Source organism: Penicillium chermesinum, assembly GCF_028974085.1.
Source record: "Penicillium chermesinum strain IBT 19713 chromosome Unknown utg000004l:1.0-3345178.0:1.0-3348027.0, whole genome shotgun sequence".
Lineage (NCBI taxonomy): Eukaryota > Fungi > Ascomycota > Eurotiomycetes > Eurotiales > Aspergillaceae > Penicillium > Penicillium chermesinum.
In genome coordinates this window covers 2,533,666-2,553,990 of record NW_026695314.1, presented here as the reverse complement: position 1 = coordinate 2,553,990, position 20,325 = coordinate 2,533,666, and the positions used below count along the sequence as shown (strand labels likewise).

The 20,325-nt window shown below is 50.1% G+C and overlaps 9 protein-coding genes across 9 annotated transcripts; 4 read left to right on the top strand and 5 right to left on the bottom strand.

The window, feature by feature from the left end:
* Positions 1–436: 436 nt before the first annotated feature.
* N7468_005854 (uncharacterized protein) lies at positions 437–658 on the bottom strand (the record flags this gene model as incomplete). Its single annotated transcript, XM_058475150.1, has 1 exon — positions 437–658. One exon carries the CDS (start codon positions 656–658, stop codon positions 437–439), a length of 222 nt encoding a protein of 73 aa, XP_058330890.1.
* A 931-nt stretch (positions 659–1,589) lies between these two features.
* N7468_005853 (putative MFS phosphate transporter) lies at positions 1,590–3,722 on the top strand (the record flags this gene model as incomplete). Its single annotated transcript, XM_058475149.1, has 2 exons — positions 1,590–2,217; positions 2,278–3,722. 2 exons carry the CDS (start codon positions 1,590–1,592, stop codon positions 3,720–3,722), a joined length of 2,073 nt encoding a protein of 690 aa, XP_058330889.1.
* A 358-nt stretch (positions 3,723–4,080) lies between these two features.
* On the top strand, positions 4,081–5,313 carry N7468_005852 (RCC1 domain-containing protein; the record flags this gene model as incomplete). The annotated part of the gene is made up of 1 exon (XM_058475148.1): positions 4,081–5,313. The coding sequence occupies one exon, from the start codon at positions 4,081–4,083 to the stop codon at positions 5,311–5,313; it is 1,233 nt and encodes a 410-aa protein (XP_058330888.1).
* A 69-nt stretch (positions 5,314–5,382) lies between these two features.
* Positions 5,383–7,029, bottom strand: N7468_005851 (uncharacterized protein; the record flags this gene model as incomplete). The annotated part of the gene is made up of 6 exons (XM_058475147.1): positions 5,383–5,526; positions 5,581–6,182; positions 6,247–6,462; positions 6,518–6,650; positions 6,706–6,861; positions 6,916–7,029. 6 exons carry the CDS (start codon positions 7,027–7,029, stop codon positions 5,383–5,385), a joined length of 1,365 nt encoding a protein of 454 aa, XP_058330887.1.
* A 936-nt stretch (positions 7,030–7,965) lies between these two features.
* On the bottom strand, positions 7,966–8,306 carry N7468_005850 (uncharacterized protein; the record flags this gene model as incomplete). The annotated part of the gene is made up of 2 exons (XM_058475146.1): positions 7,966–8,189; positions 8,255–8,306. 2 exons carry the CDS (start codon positions 8,304–8,306, stop codon positions 7,966–7,968), a joined length of 276 nt encoding a protein of 91 aa, XP_058330886.1.
* A 1,218-nt stretch (positions 8,307–9,524) lies between these two features.
* Positions 9,525–13,146, top strand: N7468_005849 (uncharacterized protein; the record flags this gene model as incomplete). The annotated part of the gene is made up of 14 exons (XM_058475145.1): positions 9,525–10,167; positions 10,227–10,279; positions 10,333–10,832; positions 10,890–10,945; positions 10,998–11,173; positions 11,222–11,391; positions 11,440–11,466; positions 11,521–11,881; positions 11,978–12,062; positions 12,125–12,183; positions 12,230–12,446; positions 12,514–12,631; positions 12,690–12,781; positions 12,833–13,146. 14 exons carry the CDS (start codon positions 9,525–9,527, stop codon positions 13,144–13,146), a joined length of 2,871 nt encoding a protein of 956 aa, XP_058330885.1.
* A 129-nt stretch (positions 13,147–13,275) lies between these two features.
* N7468_005848 (EthD domain-containing protein) lies at positions 13,276–13,753 on the bottom strand (the record flags this gene model as incomplete). The annotated part of the gene is made up of 2 exons (XM_058475144.1): positions 13,276–13,539; positions 13,595–13,753. 2 exons carry the CDS (start codon positions 13,751–13,753, stop codon positions 13,276–13,278), a joined length of 423 nt encoding a protein of 140 aa, XP_058330884.1.
* Positions 13,754–16,745: 2,992 nt separating this feature from the next.
* N7468_005847 (uncharacterized protein) lies at positions 16,746–17,080 on the top strand (the record flags this gene model as incomplete). The annotated part of the gene is made up of 2 exons (XM_058475143.1): positions 16,746–16,950; positions 17,007–17,080. 2 exons carry the CDS (start codon positions 16,746–16,748, stop codon positions 17,078–17,080), a joined length of 279 nt encoding a protein of 92 aa, XP_058330883.1.
* Positions 17,081–18,458: 1,378 nt separating this feature from the next.
* On the bottom strand, positions 18,459–20,174 carry N7468_005846 (uncharacterized protein; the record flags this gene model as incomplete). Its single annotated transcript, XM_058475142.1, has 2 exons — positions 18,459–18,492; positions 18,544–20,174. 2 exons carry the CDS (start codon positions 20,172–20,174, stop codon positions 18,459–18,461), a joined length of 1,665 nt encoding a protein of 554 aa, XP_058330882.1.
* Positions 20,175–20,325: the final 151 nt, after the last annotated feature.

The window sequence follows — 20,325 nt, the reverse complement described above, 5'->3', positions numbered from 1 at the left end:
TGGGCCCAGTACGTGGCGCCGCTGACCATGGAGGTTCCTTCCTCATAGCCCCTGTACGATATGGGAGCAGGCCTAGCCAGTCATTGAGGAATCGCCGATTGTCGACCTGGAAAAGACTGACCTGGTCGCAATTCTTCCGACATGGGCTTGTCTGACAAGGCGGTCGCGTCGTATATCGTCTGCCCGACATATGTAATTGCGTTTAGCTTCATCTCAGCCTGTTCCCTTCTAGAATCCGGCACTCTATCGTGTCAATGCAGGGACCATCGCTCGGCAATCTGCACGTGCTTCGTGTCGCGGCTCTTGGGGTGTCACCACGCTAGGTATTGGAATTGATGCGCCACAACGCCTCAGTGCCAGGTGAGTCCACCTGTGGGCTCTCTCCTATACGTTGCTTTGTATTGTATTCGCGTTTCTATGACATTCGCAAGAGATTCTAGCCATTAGTCACGGTGGATGCCATTGCAGCGCCCGAGTCCACGATGAGACACAATATGGGTACAGATCGGCCCAAGGTCTCCAGAGTAGGAAGGCCGCCGTTGCCGAGTATCAATTCTGATACGAAAGAGCGGGGGAGCAAAGCAGATACGAAGGCGCGAGCATGTGCTCGAACGGGCGGATCTGAGTGGTCGGTTGAGAACGATCTGCGGGGCACCATGAACCCTACACACTGGACCCTCAACGTCAGAGTACGCAGTAAAAAAAGGACATCTTCCGAGCGAAGAACGGCACTAACCCACTAGCGCCCCAAGGAAGTGGAAAAAAAAACTTACGGCTGAGGATGCCAAATCATTCCACCTGCTGGCCAGAGAAGGCAAGAGAGCACGTGCGGGTTTTGCTCGCAAACTACTGTGCGATGCTATATGCCCGATACCCCATGGAAAGCATTGGGGGCACCCTGCGTAATCTAAATTGCCTATCCCGTCCTTTGCCCCGGGATCTGCTCTCTTACGAGAAAGAAGAGCACGTTCCAGGGCCCCTCACACATGAGCACATCAGGGCATCTCCGTTTGAAAAAGGCCACTAGCGGGGATCCAGCGTGTCCACCATTTGTCCGCGATCTCCAAGGCCCGTTTCTGCAGGCGGTCGACAAAATAAGTTGGATCTGGTGAAAATCTGGCCCATTCTGCCGCCACGTGTGGACTTCATTGGATGACGAAGGTCGCCTTCGACAGCCCCACCGGCCCACCAGGCTCCGCTGTTTTCGGCCTGTGAGCCGCGCAGCAAATTCGTCTGGACTTTTTCGTTGTCTGGCTCTTTACTTTTTTTGCTTTTTTTGCTTTTTTTGCTTTAATTGCCATCGACTGCGACCTGGGTGGATCTTGCCACTACCTTGACTTATCAGAAATGGCCCTGAGAGCATGTGTTCCGCTTGGCAACGCCGCCTACCAGTCCCCGGCTTCCGCTATCCCCCGTTCTATTGTATAAATCCGACCTTCCCTCCATTTCGTTGACTGCGAGCCACCAACTTTCCTCGTGGTCATCCCCCGACCTCACCTCCTCCACTTCCTCCCCCGTGGTCTTTTGACCTCGGTCAATCGCCTGATCAATACATCTTTTCGAAGGCCATCAGTCTACCGTCGTTCGTCATGGCTGATTTTGGACTTCGCGCTCCCCACGGGCCGGACATGACGGGCACCCATAATCCCTTGGAGGACATGGACCTGCATGAAAAGGATGCCTTTGACAAATTGATCCGCCCTGACGATAGCTATACGGGTGACGGCGTTTATTGGGCCGATTTGCCATTAGGCAAGAAGATCAAGTTCGTTAGCTCGTACGATGCCCAGGAGGCTAAGCGCGAACTTGGCAACATTTGGGAGATGATAAAGGAAGACCCTTTGTCCCCCGTCTCATACTATTTCCGCAACATGGTGCTGCCCGGTGCCGGTCTGGGGTTGGAGGGCTACGTCCTTTTCTCCATCGGCAACATTAAGCCTCTATTCGAAAAGTCTTTCCCTGATTGCTGGAAGCATCACACTACCTGCAACAAACAGTGGCTGAATGCCGTTGACTACTTGGAGATCATTGGTATCATCTTTGGCCAGATCCTGGTTGGCATCATCGGTGACTGGATTGGCCGTCGCTGGGGTCTGATTCAAGATGCCACGATCATGTTTGTCGGTTTGCTTATGTTGACCGCTGCTTGGGGTGTCACCATGAACGGCTGGGTCATCTGCTATGCTTGGTCTCTGTTTTTCTACAGTGTGGGAGTTGGTAAGCGTTCTAAAATAACTGTCCACAAAATCGCCCCCTCATTCTAATTCTTTCCAACAGGCGGTGAATACCCTATGACTGCTACCAGTGGTATGGAAAATGCCGTTGGATCTGGCAAGATCTCGACCAAGGAAGATCGCCTCCACCGGGGTCGTAAGGTTACGAGCGCTTTCCTGATGCAAGGTTGGGGTCAATTCTTCAACCAAGTCATCTTGATTATTCTGCTTCTGGTGTTCCACCACGGCAGCGGTAACAACCCCTATTCAACTGTCTCGGCCCAGTGGACCTATCGTGTTTCATTCGCCATCCCTGCGGTTGGCACTCTCTGGCTTGTCTACTACCGTGCCTATCATATGAAGGCAGCGAGTAAACAATTGGCCGCGGCGAAGAAGAAGTCTCACATTACTGGTTACGATTTTGCATCTCTTCGTCTGACATTTACTTACTTCGGCCCTCGATTGCTAGCCACTGCTGGCAGCTGGTTCTGCAATGACGTGTTTTTCTACGGAAACAAACTCTTCCAAAGTGACTTTATCAAAGTCATCAGCCCCTCTTCCGAATCAATCATGCCTACCTGGCTTTGGAACTTGGTGAACGTGGGCGTCTCCCTTGTTGGCTACTATCTGGCTTCTTTCTTCATTGATAATAAGCTCTATGGCCGCAAATGGATGCAGACAGTCGGCTTCTTGCTTATGTTTGTCATGTTCGTGGTGCCGGGCTTCCACTACCATTACTATACGGAAGTGCAACACATCAAAGCCTTCCAAGCTATGTACTTCCTCAGTTCCTTCTTCAACCAATTTGGCCCCAACTCTGTGACGTTCTTGGTTGCCGCAGAAGTCTTCCCCACCCCCATCCGCGCCACAGCTCACGGTATCTCCGCCGCTGCTGGCAAGGCTGGTGCTCTGTTGGCCTCCGTCTTGTACAACTACATCGACACCCAGACCAAGTTCTATGTTGTTCCCTGGTTCGGCCTGGCTGGTGTTGTCCTCACTCTGGCCTTCTTGCCTGATACCACTGGCCTGGACTTGAAGGAACAGGAGCGTCGCTGGCAATATATTCGCGAAGGCCGCGAGTCCGAATACCACGGCCCTGCCGTCCACCCTAAGCACCTGTCCTGGTACGAGCGCTACGTTCTTCGCCTCGGTCGGAACTATGATGCCGACAAGGACTATAAGCACAAGGTTGAGGAGTACCGCAAGGAGTGGGAGGCGGCCATGGCGCAGCGCATTGCTGAGAAGGAAGCTGGTGATGACACTGCTATCGACACCGATGACTCGTTGCTCGAGGGCCACGTGCACACTTACTTCCACCGGACAAGCCCCATGTTCAAGCCTATGGAGAAGCCTCGCACGCCCAATAAGGACACGTTCGCTCTTCCACCTGCTGCTGAGGTTGAGTCCGAAGATAGCTTTGGAGTCGAGAGACACGATAACCCTGCCAATCAGCAGACTCTTTCCAGCAAGTCTCACACAGAGACTACGGCTGATGAGAAGCAGGGTTAGGAGTTTCACGATTTGAATTTCTATTTCTTTTTGCTTGGGATAGGGCGCAATGACTGGAGAAAACAAAGGGGTTAGGATACGGGCCAGGCGCATTGGCTTCGAGCCATCATTTGCATCAATTGCATGAATTGCATTATGCGGTTCTCATTTTATTGTCAATACATTAATACCCCTTTGCCTTTGGCTGAATATATAAACCATTTTCGACATGAACAATCTTTTCTTCGTAAATCATGACCTATCGTAGCTCAGAAGCGGTATGGAAGGCGGTAGCCCTTAGAACCGGCGATATGCGTAAAGCTCCAATCCCGCCCAAACTTAGAAAGGTTTACTCACATTGACTGCCAGGAGAACCCAGATGAGCATCTTCGCACTTGGCTCCAACGGCTCCGGCCAGCTGGGAATCGGCCATATCGAAGATGTCTCCACCCCGACCCAATGCGTCTTCAGTACGGCCACCCCCATAGCCCCAAACGACGAGGTCACCCGCATAACCGCCGGAGGAAACCATACCCTCCTCCTTACGAAGCAGGGCCATGTCTACGCGGCAGGCTGTAACGACGATGGCAGGTGCGGACCTGCGGCCTCGGCCGCGCGCGACAAATCGGTCCAAACATCAAACGAAGCAAATCTCCTGCATTTCCGCCGCCTCGTCCTGCCCGATCCCGCCTCCGGCTCGCACATAGAGACGTTCAAATGCATCTCAGCGACATGGGAAGGGACTATTCTCGTTGCATCTGTGCCTTGCCCGCCAAGTGATAGCGGTCGCTCAATGCCCGTCTCGACTGATAGGGTATTCGTGCTTGGGTCGACGCCAAAGGGCGAACTCGGGCTCGGCGAGTCTGCGCAGTCCACACCTCCTTCGCCGGGAACATGTATCCCCGACTTCCCGCCGTCTGGAACTGATGTTATTGGTCTGGCCAGCGGGATGGGGCATACGGTGGCTATCTTGTCGAGCGGGGAAGTATATGGATGGGGCGGGGCGCGCAAGGGCCAGCTGGGAGAGGGATCGAAGGCTCGGAAGATTGTCTGGTCGCCGACTCGAGTCGATGGTATCCCATTCCATGCGATGGGGGCTGTGTGTGGACGTGAGTTCACGGTTGTTTTGGGACGGCCGGGGCGTGGCGAGTTCATTGTGCTTGGGGACCCTGCGAACCGCTGGGGTGTGCTGCGTATCCCGGATGCCTTACGATATGATCCTGTTCCTGCTGCTGGGGTGGGATATTTGGATATTGGGGCTAGTTGGCATGGTATATATGTACAGCTGCCCGAGGCAGAAGTGCAGGATCAGAGTGGTTCACGTTCCCTTCTTGCATGGGGCCGGGATGATCGTGGGCAGCTCCCACCTAAGAATCTTCCTTCTGTACGAAATCTCGCCGTCGGCAGTGAGCATGCTCTTGCGCTTCTGAAAGATGGCTCTGTGGCGGCATTTGGATGGGGTGAGCACGGTAATTGTGGCCCTGATACGGATCCGCGTGGCAATGTTGCCGGTGAATATAAGGTCATCCCGCTGCCACATGCTGGGTTAGGAGATCGGAAGATCGTTAACGTTGGCGCTGGGTGCGCGACCAGCTGGCTGATGGTGAAGTGAGCAAGCGATGCTATGTCCTCTTGACATAAGACATAAAATGTGTCTGGACCATTATGACCTTGAGCTCACTCAATCGAAAAGCCCGAGACCGCGAACTTGGGACATGCGTTGGGTTGGAGGTATACCCATGTCGTCCTTCATGGACTCGCCGTTTGAATTGGACAATTTCGTGAAGTCGGGCTCCGCATCTCGAATGCCCCCTTCAAGAGCGTCCTGGTATGGATTGTTAGCTATCACTGCCACACCCGTGCCGATAGGCGCACATACCTGACCGCCGGTCGCATCCCAGCCAAGGATATCCTGCGGTTCCTCTTGTTCATCCATCTCATCCCACTGGCGATCATCATCCTGTGGCACGAAAAGGCTATCGAAGTCTGCCGGTGTCGCAGATGTTGGCGGCCGCTCTGCTGTTGGTCTATGCGAAAGATGTTCCTGAGTCGAGGAGCCATTCAATGGCCTAATTGGTCGGCTGCGTGACGGAGGAGGTGGCATCTGTGTATCCTGCGTGTTCTGTGTAGTGTTGCGAGTTGCGTGGGTCCTGCTCACCATTACCGGGGCAGGAGTAAGGGTCTGCCGTGAAAGCTGCGGCGCCGTTGCTCGTGTTGACGCCGGCTCGTCGTCGCTAGCTTCGCCCCGGGTCATAATCGTAAATTCTGCACTCACACCGTCGAAGGCATAGGCCATCTGTAGTGGTTTGCAAGGCCGACTATATCGGGTCGTGACGGACGCGTTGGCTGTTTCGGCGTGAGCGACCACGGCTTTAAAGTCTTTCAGGTTAATGGCAATGTGCATGTTGTCTTCGATATTGATCTCTTCAAAGTCCCCCTTGTCTGCTGCGACGGAGGTGTGGACAGGGTGTTTGAGGATTTCTAGAACATTAGCTTTCTACTTCATCATTTCTACGGATAGCTGAGGGACCACTCGTGTCCTCACCTTTGCCATCGGTGATCTTGGTCGTAAAACTGGTGAACACGGCCTTCCCCTTCTCAGAATACATGTCAAGCTGCTCTGCTGACGTGCTGAAATGCTCAATGATTTGCCTCAGAAACCGCGGGTCTGCGGTCCATCGGTTCATCGATCCATTCCTGTCAAATACAGCATGCTGGATGGCCGCAGGCTCGTAGGTCAATTTGTAGGACTTGATCACACCTTCTTGGATTAGATATCTGGACTGAATAGCAGGACCAATGAGTGCAATACTCACCGAGGCCACATATCATTTTCACCGTTAATCGGCACTCTCCCTGCTGCGAGTCTTCATAAAGCTCCATATCGCAGCGCTCTACCGCCGTATCTTTATTCCGATCAACTCTTCCTCGGAAGACTGAAAGTAAAGCCTAGGTGGGGATGAATTCAGCAATTTTTGCAGAGTCAGGTCGTTGAATTACGTACTTTCAACAGCACCTGGCAGTGAAAACGATCCGTAGCCTGCTGATGCGACGATCGACCAGCGCGAGAGGTGAAGGCGTACGTCTCGAAAAACTGCTCCCGCGCACAAACAAAGGACGCAAAGGCTGTCTTGGTAGAGTTCAATGCGCTCAATCGAAGCTGAAAGTATCTCGTCAGAGTTGGTCAGGACTGCTACGAAAGACGAAAACATACTAGATCGTTCTCGGCCTCGAGGGCGACGGTGTCGCTAAATTTGGACAGGCATATCAAGGCATCATGCAGCCGGCCAAGGGCCGGTGGTGCCAGTGATAATGCTAGAGTTGTCATAATCAGAGAATGTTCAGTGGCCAAGTCAGTAGTTCCCACATCAGTCCGATTGCTTGAAAAAGACAACATTCGTCGACACGCTCAACGCGTACTGTATTATGTAATACTATGCGGCTCTGGACCCACTGTGTACGCATTATTAAACTGGGATTAAACTGCGCGTTCCAGTTGTACGATAAATACCACTAGCATGTTCTGTCTCTCACATATACTCTCAATGTTACATGTTCTTCGGCGCGATAGTTCAGGTGGATAGAATCCGCCTTCTTCTCCCAGAGTCCTCCCCGGCCAAGGAAGGCTCCTAAGCACGGGTCTACGGACACACTGAATGCCAAACAGGTCCTTACAGACATGTTTGGCACTACCTTCGCTGGAGTTGCGGCCCAATTAGATGTAGTGAAACAGGTTATGTATGCCTCGGGAGGCAAGGCCGTGGGTATTACAGCCAAGTCTCCTGTACATCCAGTTTGGATAGCTGCCTCGGTCGCCTACTTCAAGCTTAGATTTACTATTTGGAGTTCAAGTTTAGAATTCCGAATTGATCATATGGATACAAGGGAGCTATGGAAGTGCATTCAGCTCTAAGCTGAAGTGACCTGGTGTCGCTGGTAGTGGACAATGATGGACTAGTAACATTAGTAGGCTAAATAGACTAGAAGACCGTTATTCGGGCCAAAGAATTCATATGTTGCTGTCTGATAATCATACTTAAAGTGTGCCCAGGTGAAGACCTGCGCGACCAGGCGTTCTAATACAGTGGCACTGGCAATACTCAGCCAAAGTATTATGCTGAAACATCTTAAATAGCTTTTCTGGGGGTTTTTTTTGGTTTGAGACTGTTACATAGCAAGCCGACACGGTGCATCACAGCCATAAGCTCACTCTCCAGGTTACGCACAGAATAATACATTTATGTTCTCCCAGAAGTGGATCAACTCAATTCCCTTCCGTCGACTGAGATGTAGCCATTTCAACCAGCAAAAAGATCACAAGTCCTGCAACGAGAAGGAAAATTGCCAATAACGGGATTAAGAGCGCGGCCAGGATGATCTTTGAAGTGTCCACTTTCTTCAGTGAGCATCCTCGAGCCCTCGACTGCTCGACTCGGTCCTTGGACGGCCCCAGCGGGACCTTGTCATGAGAATATACTGTCGAGGACCCTTCAGTACTTGTTAAAAACGCATCTTCTCTGCTTCTTTTGAGCATTTCAGTCCGGACAACGTACCATCGGAAAGAACTCCAAGCTCAACATCCTTTGGATACGTCTCGTTTGCCATGATGGCAAGGTATTTGATGATTATAATGTGCAGACACGGAAACTCTGAGGATACGTGAAGAACAAAAATGAATTGAAAAGAAGAAGAAAAGAAGACTTGGGGGATTTGGGAAGACGCGTCTGTCAGCACTCAAACAGATGCGGAGGTGAAGCTTGCTGCCAAAAGTATAGTCGGACCCGTCGTTGAATGCACACGGCTACATAAGATGCCATCAATTACAATCGAAAGAGCCACGAGGGCTGCCCAGTGTAATAATTCCATCATGGTGACACTCGTGAACCTCAAGTTGGAGCACGAGACTCGTCCTCGGCCTTCGTCTCGAAAGTTCGCTCCCTCGTGGACGGGGAGAAAAAGACATAGGCCAAAGACGCCTCGGAACTTACCAGATAGAATCTGATATTGCTTGGACTATCGCTTTTCGCTTCGAATGTCCGCTTTGAATAGGTTGTAGATTCACAGCTTAGGCTCATGGCTCTGCCGCTGTCAGTGACAGCATGATGAACCGAACAGCCGCGTCATGATGATCACCCAGGCACAACGTATACCAGCAGAAATATACTGCAATAAAAAATCCCAATCCCATAATCTCAGACTGGAGACCCATTTGTGTCATCCAGTGCCGAGAGAGACTCTGATTGAGGCAGCAAAGAGAGGTGAGGGGCCCTTCCACTGCTCCACTGTGCATGACTCGCGCTGCATATTTAGAGCGTTTTGAACTCGGCATCCCAACTAGCGACCAGCGAATCAACATGTAGCAGATACCGCACCGCTCGAGTTTCGCAAGCATCCTCTCATGCCTCGGTCGAGTTTGTTTGGTGTCACAGATCTCAGCGCCTCATGAAACTCCGGCTGTTCCCGCGCGAACTGCTCTCTACCTCTATTAGATAGCGGCCAATGAACATCAGTTAGAATCTGTAACTTCAGACACCTATCCTGTTTTGTCCTCGGCAAGGCTTATCATGCAGTGTAACCTTCCTGGTACAGCTCATCCCTCGCCGTTAGTCAAGCGCCAGGGGGGGCTGTACCCCTCCGACCCCGTCTAGGTACAAGTACCCGTTTCGCAATCATGATCACGATATTTTTAGGGTGCGACTTTCACCAGCTATATCTTCGTTTGCATTAGCCCTTGACCTTAATACTTCCTTTCTTTCCCCCCCCCCTCATTTTCTTCCACAAAATCACTCTCATCCACTCTCCCCAGGATTTTTCTACTTGAACATGTCCTTGTTTTCAAGTCCTAGTACATCCTCAACAGAGGGAACGGTATTGGATTCTCCCCACAATAATGCACATGCTACCAGTAGCAACCCCCAAAGAGCGCCATTCAAGTTCGGATCGCCAAGCGGCTCTTCCCAGAGTTTCCCAATCCGAGTGGCACCTGGGCAGGCGAGTGAGACTACCAGACTTTCAACGGATGGTCCTCTGCCTACAGAGTTCAAGTTCAGCTTTAAACTCCATGGCCCCTCTCAGGACATTCCGCATCATCCAAAGGCTGCAGTTGACCCCCAGCAACCTCCTCCGGACCCTTCTGAAGAGAAGCCTCCCCTGGATACTGCATCGCAAGCTTCCGATGACTGTCCAACGAGCGAATCATCGACTTCCGATTCAGAGGGAGAAGATAATCCCTCCACTAGTCCTCGAGATGAGCTGCCCGAAGCTCCAGTGTACAATCCGCGCCTACGACATAACCTGGAAATTATGAAATGCCATCTGCTGGACATGGCGAATACTCTCCGATCGTCTGATTTGGCGAGTGATGCGTCGACAAATTTGCATATGCTAGAGCGTGAAGCCCGTAAATTGAGCGAGTTCCGTGCCCCAGAAACTTGGAACGTAGGATTCATAGGAGACTCGGGTGTTGGTATGGATTGTCAGATCTTTGCCTACTTGTTCCAACGGTTAACATTGTGAATGCGATAGGCAAAAGCTCAGTGATCAACTCGCTTCTCGATCAGCCTATGCTTGCCCGCTCCGTGAGTCTTCACTCGGAGAGATTTCCTTCGTCAAACTAATTTGGCTGTGTTAGAGCCGGGACGGAGCCGCATGCACATGCGTCGTAACGGAGTTCCGCAACATCGATGCGGACCACCCCCATCCCTTTACCATCGAAGCCGACTTTATGAACGAGGCCGAAGTCAAAGAGCTTTCGGACGAGCTAGTCAGGAGTTTCCGGATGTTTTATTGTGCCTCCCTCTTCCGGGAAGTGACATCGACGGCTGAACAAGAGAAACTTCGGGAGACGGCCGGCCGGGCTTGGGAGACTCTCAACTCTCTGTTCGGGAGGTACGATAAGTTAGACCATGAATTTTTGTCGGATGAGACGGAAGGCGCCGATGTAGTCATTCAGTCGACACTAGCGCAATGGGCTCGCGACGAAATGTCTCGTCGACCGGGCGGTCTTAACTCCCTTCAATATTCCGTGGTTACAGGAGACCTAGAAGCCTGCAAAAGCCAGCTGGACAAGCTCACTTCGAACGAGTCAAGTGACGAACATCCTGTTCTTTGGCCCTTCATCAAGGTCATCAGGTAACCTTGGAGACTTCTAAGTATCCATGTTGGCGAAGAAAAGCTAATTTTACGCAGAGTTTACCTTGATTCGGCCATCCTGGGGATGGGTTTGGTGATTGCTGATCTGCCAGGTACATACAACCCACTAATTGATCAAAGATAACTGGTGCTCATGACAACTAGGGTTTCGAGACTTGAACTACGCGCGAGTCCGAAGCACAGAGAGATACCTTCTGCACAATTGCGATGAGGTGTTTATTGTGGTCGGAATTAGCAGATGCACTACAGACACATCCGTTCAAGATATCAGAACCAGGTGCCGCGGAAAGACCCAGAGGATTGTCTGTACAAGATCTGAAGTACGTTTGTTTCCTTCGGTCGCGGGGTCATTCTCTCACATGTGGCAGGATTTTGATCCAGAAGAATCGGCTCGTGGTTCTAGCAATTTTCGCAAAAGCATCGCTCAAATCAACAAAGATATCAATAAGTTGTCAAAAAGTTGCTCTAGAAGGGCCTCGGACTTCCGAAAAGCAAAGTCGGGAAAGGAAGGCTTTGCGGTAGAGCTTGCAGAGATCGGGTAGGTTGTCTGGCTTTGAGTGAAGCGTAATATCCGCTGACGTATCAGTGCGCAACTGAGCAAACTCAAACTCACGTATGGCTCTTCGAGATCTCGACTCAGTCGTTGTCAAGGCTAATCTTTCTTCAGGAGAACCGAAATGCTAGTAAATGAGCGAAACAACAGAATAGGCGCCGAACTTTCTGCAAAGCATGATGGCACCACGGTGTTTTTGGTCAGCAATACCCTCTATTCCGACCATAGGGATGAACAAGATGATGAATCGGAGGCGTATGTTCGTCTCAGTGCCATCAAAGATTTACGCAAGCACTGTCAACTCGTGCCTGCTGAAGCGCAAATGCAAGCAACAGCCGCATATTTGGAACATCAAGTCCCGGCTCTCATCGGTTCCCTTCGTCAATGGATTCTTTCCGGACGCGACTCTGTAGATACTGAGAAAGCCAAGAATCTTCGCGTGCTTTTGGAAGGAATGGAAAGAATAGTTCGTCGGGTATGGACAACACTATCTATTGCTCATTCCACATGTCACCTCTAGACTGCTCGAATGAGAGCCTCGGAGTTGTTACTTGTTTCTAATGCAGAATAGGATCTCATATCTCCTGGCGCATTTGTTTTTCGTCTAAAAAGCAATCTGTGGGATATGTTCGATGACCAAATCTTGCAAACTATCCGTACGTCCTAGGAGGATGACCATATCCTATGATGTATCTCACGTCTGACAAAACGAACACAGGCAGGTCCAAGAGGGAATGGACAAGCTCTTGCATCAACATCAGCCAGGAGTGGGCCACTGTAAGTCCTCCATATGCGCAAATGGACTACTTACTGACACTGCCAGTGGAACCATGCGTCCTATGCAGCATTCTGTCGCAAAAATGGCACTCATGAGACAAAAAATGTTAAATACCGCTGCTGGAATGATGAATTGATAGAGATTCCCCGGGAGGTGTTGAGTCAACGATGGGCATCGGTGACGAACTACCTCGATTCTCAGATGGGCGCGATCAAAATGACGTTTTCCGAGCTATTCGAACAATGGATAAACAAACTTCAAGGTCAGTCAGTTAGGATTCCGCTTGACATCAATCCACTCTTCTAGGAGTATCCGCTGATATTTTCAAGAGCGGCAAAACGATGCACCTCATGCCCTCGACAACCTAATCACGAGTTTGGATGCCAGAAAGCAATGGCTGGTTCGTGAACTTCGGAATGGCATCGAAAATATTCTGCAACACATTGAGTCCGTCTATCCATCCTGACCGAAGCCCAATGATACTGTAATGCTAATGAATATCCAGGACTATCATGAGGGATATGCTTTACGGTCATGACAGTTCTTTCATCGGGGAGCTTATGCGCCCTGCTTATAATAAATGTAGCTGTGAATCGGGTATGACATTTCCCAAGACCTCTTGATCACTAGCTAATAAAGTGTTCTCAGGGACTGGACGCCACGCCAGACAAAAAGCAATCATGGCAAATCACCTTCAGCACTCAGGCTTATTCTCGAACTATCAGGACCTTACTTGGTCATCCTACGAGAGAATAGAGGAACAATTTGAAGTTCTAGAGGATAAGGTTGTTGAGCAAATGGAGTGCATCATCAGAGATCTCCATGCTGTAGTTGTGCCAGAAGGCAAGGTATCAGAAGCAGCAAGGGCACCAATGATTGCGGAGGAGCTTAGCCTGGGCCTTGAGCTCACACAGCGAAGTTTGCAGGCCTCTCTATCCTTTTTGCGGGATCTAAAGTCTTAGATGATCCTTGATCTGTAGAGCCTAAGTCTTTTTGCTGCTTGATTCCTTTCTCGTGTTTTGTTCTTACAGCTTCAAGTCTGGAAATATCAGTAAGATGTCGTGGAAACATCTACACCTTGGCATTAAATTTTATACAGGCAGATTCACAGCCTCTCCGTTCAGTAGGTATGGAATAGAATGGCCAATGGAAAGCAAAGCCTTGGGTCCGTCGACCCAGTCGTCTTGATCTTTGAGGGACTCTTGCCACCCGGGATCAGACATTATATTCCTCATTATCTGGAAACTGGGAACAATGTACTCAATCACGCAATCGTACCCTGCAAAATCCCAGCTCGGCTTGATCGGTGCCATTTCTTCCTTCAACGAAAGGTTCATAGCTGGCGGGGTAACAAACTAAGTCACAAGAGTCAGAGCAGAGCGCAACCCGCATTTTGAACGAAGTACTCACTAGATGGTAGCTAATAAGCCCATGCTTCTTAAACACCGGAATGGCTACTCGCAGGTGGCTTTCGACCATCCAGTTGATGAAAGCCTCATGAGTGTGCTGCGGTTTCCGATAATGGGTGATGGTCAGCTTGACAGGCTGTTCTTCGGAGTTTTCAGGCATCGCGAGAGGGCTTTCAGGTAAAGAATTGGAAGAGTAGCAGGGGCTCGCAATCTAGCTTGGGCACAGCCATTCCTTTTATAGTATATCATTTGAGGGGTCCTGGGACGCGCGGATCATTAGGAGCGGACATGGGCCAGGCATAAGATTGGGCATATATCCATAGAGCGATTCCGCTTTTGAATAAAGAGAGGCGGCACCTTGCGCATATGTACAAATCTGGATAGCTGTAAGCTTATCTCAGATATAGACGGTTCAGTCGGGTATGAGCCGCGGTCCCTCCCAGAAAGACATAGTGGATTGGCAATCAACAGGCCATGCCACCGGCTACGGATGGGGGCTCTTGGGGGCCTAATCTCAGGAATCGCCAATCACAGAAATCCCGCATAGCGTAGAACGAAGACAGCCCCACTGGGACAGCTAAGTTAGCATTAATGCACTGCCACTTTAAAACTCTTCGTTCATACAGGTCGTCACACAGCCTGCTGTAGTATACTCTGCGCGGCTCGGATTTTTAGATGGATGGTTCTCTGGAGAACCTCCGGGTGTCAATGACTACCGTTTGGCCTTACTCCTGCTAAGATGCCCCAATCAAGTTCATCCCAGTAAAATACACATGTCACTTGGATCGCATTCATTATATGCATTAGACCAACGTCATGCCATAAGACCCACTACTTCCAGGCCCCCGAGACCAATTCATTTTCGGGGGTGCCACCACGCCAATGCCCAGGCTACACGCAGGGCATCCTCAGACTGCTAGGATTTTCTCGCAGGCACGCGGCACGTGCAACCTTTCGACTGAGAGGATTGCTTGAATTCTAGCCAAGAATTATCCGGATGAAAACTAGATGCTACTTTTGATACTAGTCGTCCTATTCAGATCGAGACTTCCAAGGTTGGCCCTACATATCTTAGATACACCGGGAGAGTCATCAGTTGACGATTGCTTTTTATCATCGCTTCGATCTAAAACTGAAAGGCTAGTCGATTTCAAGTTATCTCGCTTTTTGACTGATCTCCGTTTAACCTACCGAGTTCCCATCCAAGCGCAAGGGTCTTGCGTTTGTCCCACCTCCAGAGACTTTGCAGGTCACCCTACGTAGCTGAGGAGGTTAGAGGGTTACATAGTCTCAAATCCGAAGCACTATATCCAAGATGGGAGTTGATGAGAATTTAAATCACTAAACCAGAGAAATCCATTCGGAGGACTCATAGTTTTTCTTCGTCCTGGGTTACGTGACTGAACTGGTGTTTATTAGTTGTGGTAAGTGGAATGCAGCATTGCATTAAGCCTTTACGTACAAGTAGTCTTAGTGTATATATTTTGCTAGGGAATAGGGTAGGGAGTTACACTAACTTCGGAGTGTCGCGACCTTCGAAGGTTCATATACCTGACGATGCACACCTTAACATGGAAAGCCGGGGCGGAAGGTCCGAGAGCGGGTTGGAATTCTATTCCAGAGTAGAGCTATATATTGCGTGATATCAAAACGCTCCCGGGAACGTTCAACACGCAACTCACTGTTGGTACTATTGGCTTTCCTAGTACTGATCCGGCCCAAAAGAAGTTCAAGCAGAGGAAGATAATTCAGCTATGAAGTTTCACGTGGCAATTCCATTCTGGGCAGCTGGATTGGCTCTTGCGCAGGCCAGTGTATCCCCAGCAGCCTCGTCTGCTATCACAACATTCCCAGAAACGACTCTGCTGGCTGCCAACGGTCACTTTAGTGGCCCGGGGTTGCAAAAACTAGCAAGCTCTGTTCAGGTCATCCCTTCGGCAGACTTGCATCTTAGCCAATTCACCGTCATCTGTAATTTGACGGCATTCCACATTGGTCAACACTGCAGTAAGTAGATATATATGACTCGGATGTCATCAATCCACGCTAAAAGAAAATCTGATATAGTTGGCACCTCGTGTTTTATAGCACCTGATGCGTTTCAATTCATATGTCCTGGAGCGATTATAGGATGAACTTCCAAAGTTGAATACCATGCTACTCATTCATACCTTAGATACTTCTAGTATTCGTGGTGCCTTAATCCAGGGTCGCCGAAAAGCCAAGGGCTGCCCCATTCAAATCCAACATAGAGATACTTCCACGTTTCCCAAGGTTCTCGGTCGTAGCATTACATCATTTCTTGTCTTTCCTTCCAGGGCTCTGCATATAGCGTAGACTAATCGGGTTCAAGCTGAGCATGACCCAAATCATTGACCCGAGTCACTACTGGCGTCTGAGTACAAGGATGATCGATCAAGGGGGGAATGCTATAATTCGCCCTGATAGCAGCACTGTTGTGCCAACCTGTATATTGATAACAAGAAACCTTAAGTTCGATAATTCAAGTTGCCAGTGAAGATTAGCGTGGCTTAGTACGAGTATTTGGGTTGGCGCTCCTCGGATATATTAAGCTATCTTCAGGCTCAGGGGGTTTCGGTATTGCTAGTCAGGTACCAAGAATCTACTTGAGCATCATACAGTGAGCCGTGAAACGGCATAAGGTAGCACTTGAACATTAGAGTTGTTACTGATGGCCTTGCAGGTGTTCACAGCCAAGGATCGAGGTTAATTTAGCACTGGCATGATCCATCTTGTCTCTCCGGTCGTTACTACACTTCTTCACCGGCGAACTTAGATCAGCCCGAAACATATGTACAATTTAAAGTTGACTTTGCTCAAAGCATAAGGGGAGGCACAATAGAGACATTCGTTTGATTCAATGATCAAACTCCACGATGTGGACTCAGCCGTGGTACATTGTTGTTACACGGTGACCCAGACTGAGTTGCTTAATGTCAATTTGAGTTTTGTGCTCAGGTACGGTATGATACTGTTACCCCATAGAACGGTCGAGCCCAGTGGAACCTCATTAGGACTGCTTGAAGGCGGCGGTATAAGATGGAAGCCTATCTCAACGCTTAGGCTGATATCCCACAGGCCTTAGTATATCGAACCAAGCCTCGTTAGCTTTTCAACAAACAACCCCCAACATGATGTTCCTCGGAGCTTTTGTTTCCCTGTGTGCTGTTGCATCTGCATTCCCCTTTGCTGCCCCATCCAGCGGTCTTGAGCTGAGCGGAAACAAACTCAAGAGCCTTGTGGATGTTCTGAGGGCAAACGGCGGCAACATCAACTTTGATGTAGACCAAAGCGACCAAAACATCAGCTGCGTTGTCTCCTACACGCTAACTTTGGGTAGTCTCACGCCCCATGATTGATGCTCTACTAGGATGTACTAAAATAAGAGATAGGCGGCACTGCTCCCCCATACACCATTGACTTGGCTACCTTCGACCTGTCCAACTGCACCTACACTGGTCCCTAGATGGAAATATAACCAAGATGGGCCCTACATATCTACTGATATTACCCTCTGAGTGAGATTCGTCCAGTGGTGACTCGGCTATCATTACTCCCATGGCTTGGCCCGTGGAGATTTGTTCAACAGATTTCTCCAGCAAATTCAATGAAAATGGTTGTCAGTATTGAAAGAAAACACAGTAGTACCAGCCTGAGTTATTTTATGGGCAAATTCTAGTAATTTTTGGGGGTTAATAGTAGAGTTGCATCCCTGAGTCTGCCAGTGTGAATCTTTAGTTTCAGCCCTAGGAGCGTCCTGCACTAGTACTAGAAGGCTTCTCACTTGAATTGCCCGTTACAGCATTTCACGATCTGAACAATTTCCCTTTCTTCCATCGGTAAAAAGCAGATCCACCAAACGGGAGGAATGGTTTCAACTTCGTATTATGATACAGATACATATACAGCATGAACAGGCAGGGTATTTCATAGCTCTCTGTGGTTGAGCCCTCCCTATATCATGAGTTTCCATGGTTAATCCTCTGGTCGCGCATAAGCCGTAAAGCCTGAGCCTCCCTTTTTTGGCGGCTTGGATCTGCAACTCATGGCCTTCCTTCCTCGGTTCGTTCAATTGCCCTTTGGCTCACACGGCTGCAAACACTCCCTAGATAGGCTACTTAGCAGAGCTAAGCCTCATGTCTTCAATGTCATATTCAAGGTATCTGCATTTTATCAACAGTAGAGACGAAGACCGAAAAGAACAGTGACAGTCTGTGTCTCGTTTTTTGTAAATTCTCGCTGATTCGATGGAAATTTACTCCCAGCCCGGTCCAGATCAATTAATTCTTATAGATGATCACAGGATGGCCACAGGTGGGCATCAAGAAGTGTTGAAGCTCTTTGAGCTTTTCTGAGGAAAGGCTACCACTTCGATGGCCTTCGTCGTAGTCTTACAGTCGATGTCCCTCTTCATCATGTCGTAATGCTTGCTCCCTAGCATTCGTATCTTGCGCGCGGTTTCAAGCTCTGTTCCGGGGCGGTAAAGGTTGAGGAAACTGGAGCTCCAGAGCCTGCCTTCTCTGTCGTCTTCCTGTACGTAAGACCTGCATGAAGTTGATTCCAACTTGGATGAGGAATATCGCCATGAATGCAGCGATCACCAAGGTATGGGAAATGGACGACTGCACTTGACCGTCCACACGAGACTCCGGCTCTGTAATCGAATTCAGAGTTTGGTCGTTCAAATCAAGGACGACAGGCCCTCGGGAACCAAAGGACACCGATATTGAAAAGGAGAATGGTGTGAATGATGTGAGCACGTCCGGGATTAGTGAGTGTATTAGTGACAGAAATGGGTTGTATGCTAGGGGAATCAAGCAGAATATGAGAAGAGGGACGGCTAGTCATAAGGCAGAGCTGATGGATGATCGACTGGACCTATCAGATCGGTTAGAGAGAATCATTCTTCGCGTCAGTGCATAGACATACCATTCACGAGCTTCCAGGTCTCTCGCCCATCTAGCACAGATCTTCAATCGCTCTCGTACACTTATTGCCGAAAGAATAGGATACTTTTCCTCTTCGGCAATAGGCAGAATGCTAGCGAACCACCATGGGAACCGAGCGGCATCTGTTGGGACAGGTCCGTACGCTAGCATAACACGAGGATGGAGCCATGGTGCACCGGATTGGCGCTGCTTGCGAATAAATTCGCGGGTCAGGAGCATCAAGTCCTGGGTCGACATTGAATCCAATGGACCATCAATCCCATCTCCATCATCCGTTAGTTCCGTGTTGATGTTTGTAGTGGTTTCAATGGCTTCCAGCCTTTCTTCTTCTGCCAGAGAGATGTCGTCCACGCGTTCTGTTTTCGCAACATGATATCCATCTAGCACATCCGCTTCTAATATTTTGAATCGCGAGATCCCAGTTGCAATTACGAGGCTGCGTCCGTCTGGAAGAAGTTCATACCGTTCCACCATCAGTAATGTTCCGTACTGCATGAATGGCACACTGCCAAGTTCATCTGATTGTGATCGCCCACGGCGATTCCACATGACCATCCCAAATTTCCCATTTCCACTTTCGACCACTCTTCTGATCATGAGACGATAACGTGGTTCAAATATGTGGAGAAAAGTGGGCATCGTCGGGAATGATAATGTGCACACAAACAGTGGCAAGTCCTTATGATCCACACCGAGTTCATCCTGTGCCAACGCTTCGCGCCGGGCCTCGACCAAGTCTGAGAAGAAGAAGTCGATGAGCCGCACGAGCGTCCTATTGAGTGGCTCAGAAGACACAGATGATAGCATGTCCAGTTTGCGGCGGCATATTGGACAGAGATCTGAATGATCCAAGGAGCGAGCAATGCATGAATGGCAGAAAGTATGACCACAAGGCAACGTTACCGGGTCCAGAATCAGACCATAACAGACCTGGCAATCTAGCTCTCCCCGCAATCTATCTTTCAGCTCTTTGAGACGCCCGCGGTCTTCTTCTGCAAGCTGCAGCAGCCGTTGAGCATCAACCGGGCCCGTATCTTCATAGACGATATCCGTTGCATCAGAAGGCAAGCGGCCACCCCACGCCGCTTCGTACAATGCATGCAGCCAACCACGCTGCTTCATGCGCAACGCCTGTGGTTCCGAGTCTGCCGCTTTGCGATTGATCTTCCAGCGCACGACACGCCCGATCTCAGGTGGGTCCGGGCCTTCTACACCCGGCATGGACCACATCAGCTCCTCGTGGAAGAGACCAGCCACAGAGCAGAGCACAACATCGGTCCCACAGTCCCCAACGCAGTGCTCTCCTACACAGCCGTTCTGGCCCTCCCAGTAGCACGTGAATCCTTCCTCGCGGCCCTGAGCCACGGGGTATGTGATCCCAATGCGCGGTCGCACGGGAGGTAAACAGCGCTTACACACTGCGTTCCCGCACGGCAAACGACATGGGTGCTCGAGGGGACGATGGCAGCGCGGGCATTGAATCAGGCGCACGACTAGATGAGGTGCGACATCTAGATCCGAAGGGCGGAATGCTTCATCAGTATTCACCTCGATGGCGGGAGCCTCGGCCTCGGCTGTCGGAGGTAGCGGGGATGACGTAGCTGCGTTCATGATCGATCAGTTCGCTCGTCAGGCGACTCCGATGCGATCCTATGTGAGGTGCATCAGGAAGTTGTAAGAGACGAGCGATATGGGCAACAAAGCTCGGGGGGAGAGAATTGGAAGACTGGGGGAAGAGACGTGATCAGCATATAGCCGGCCT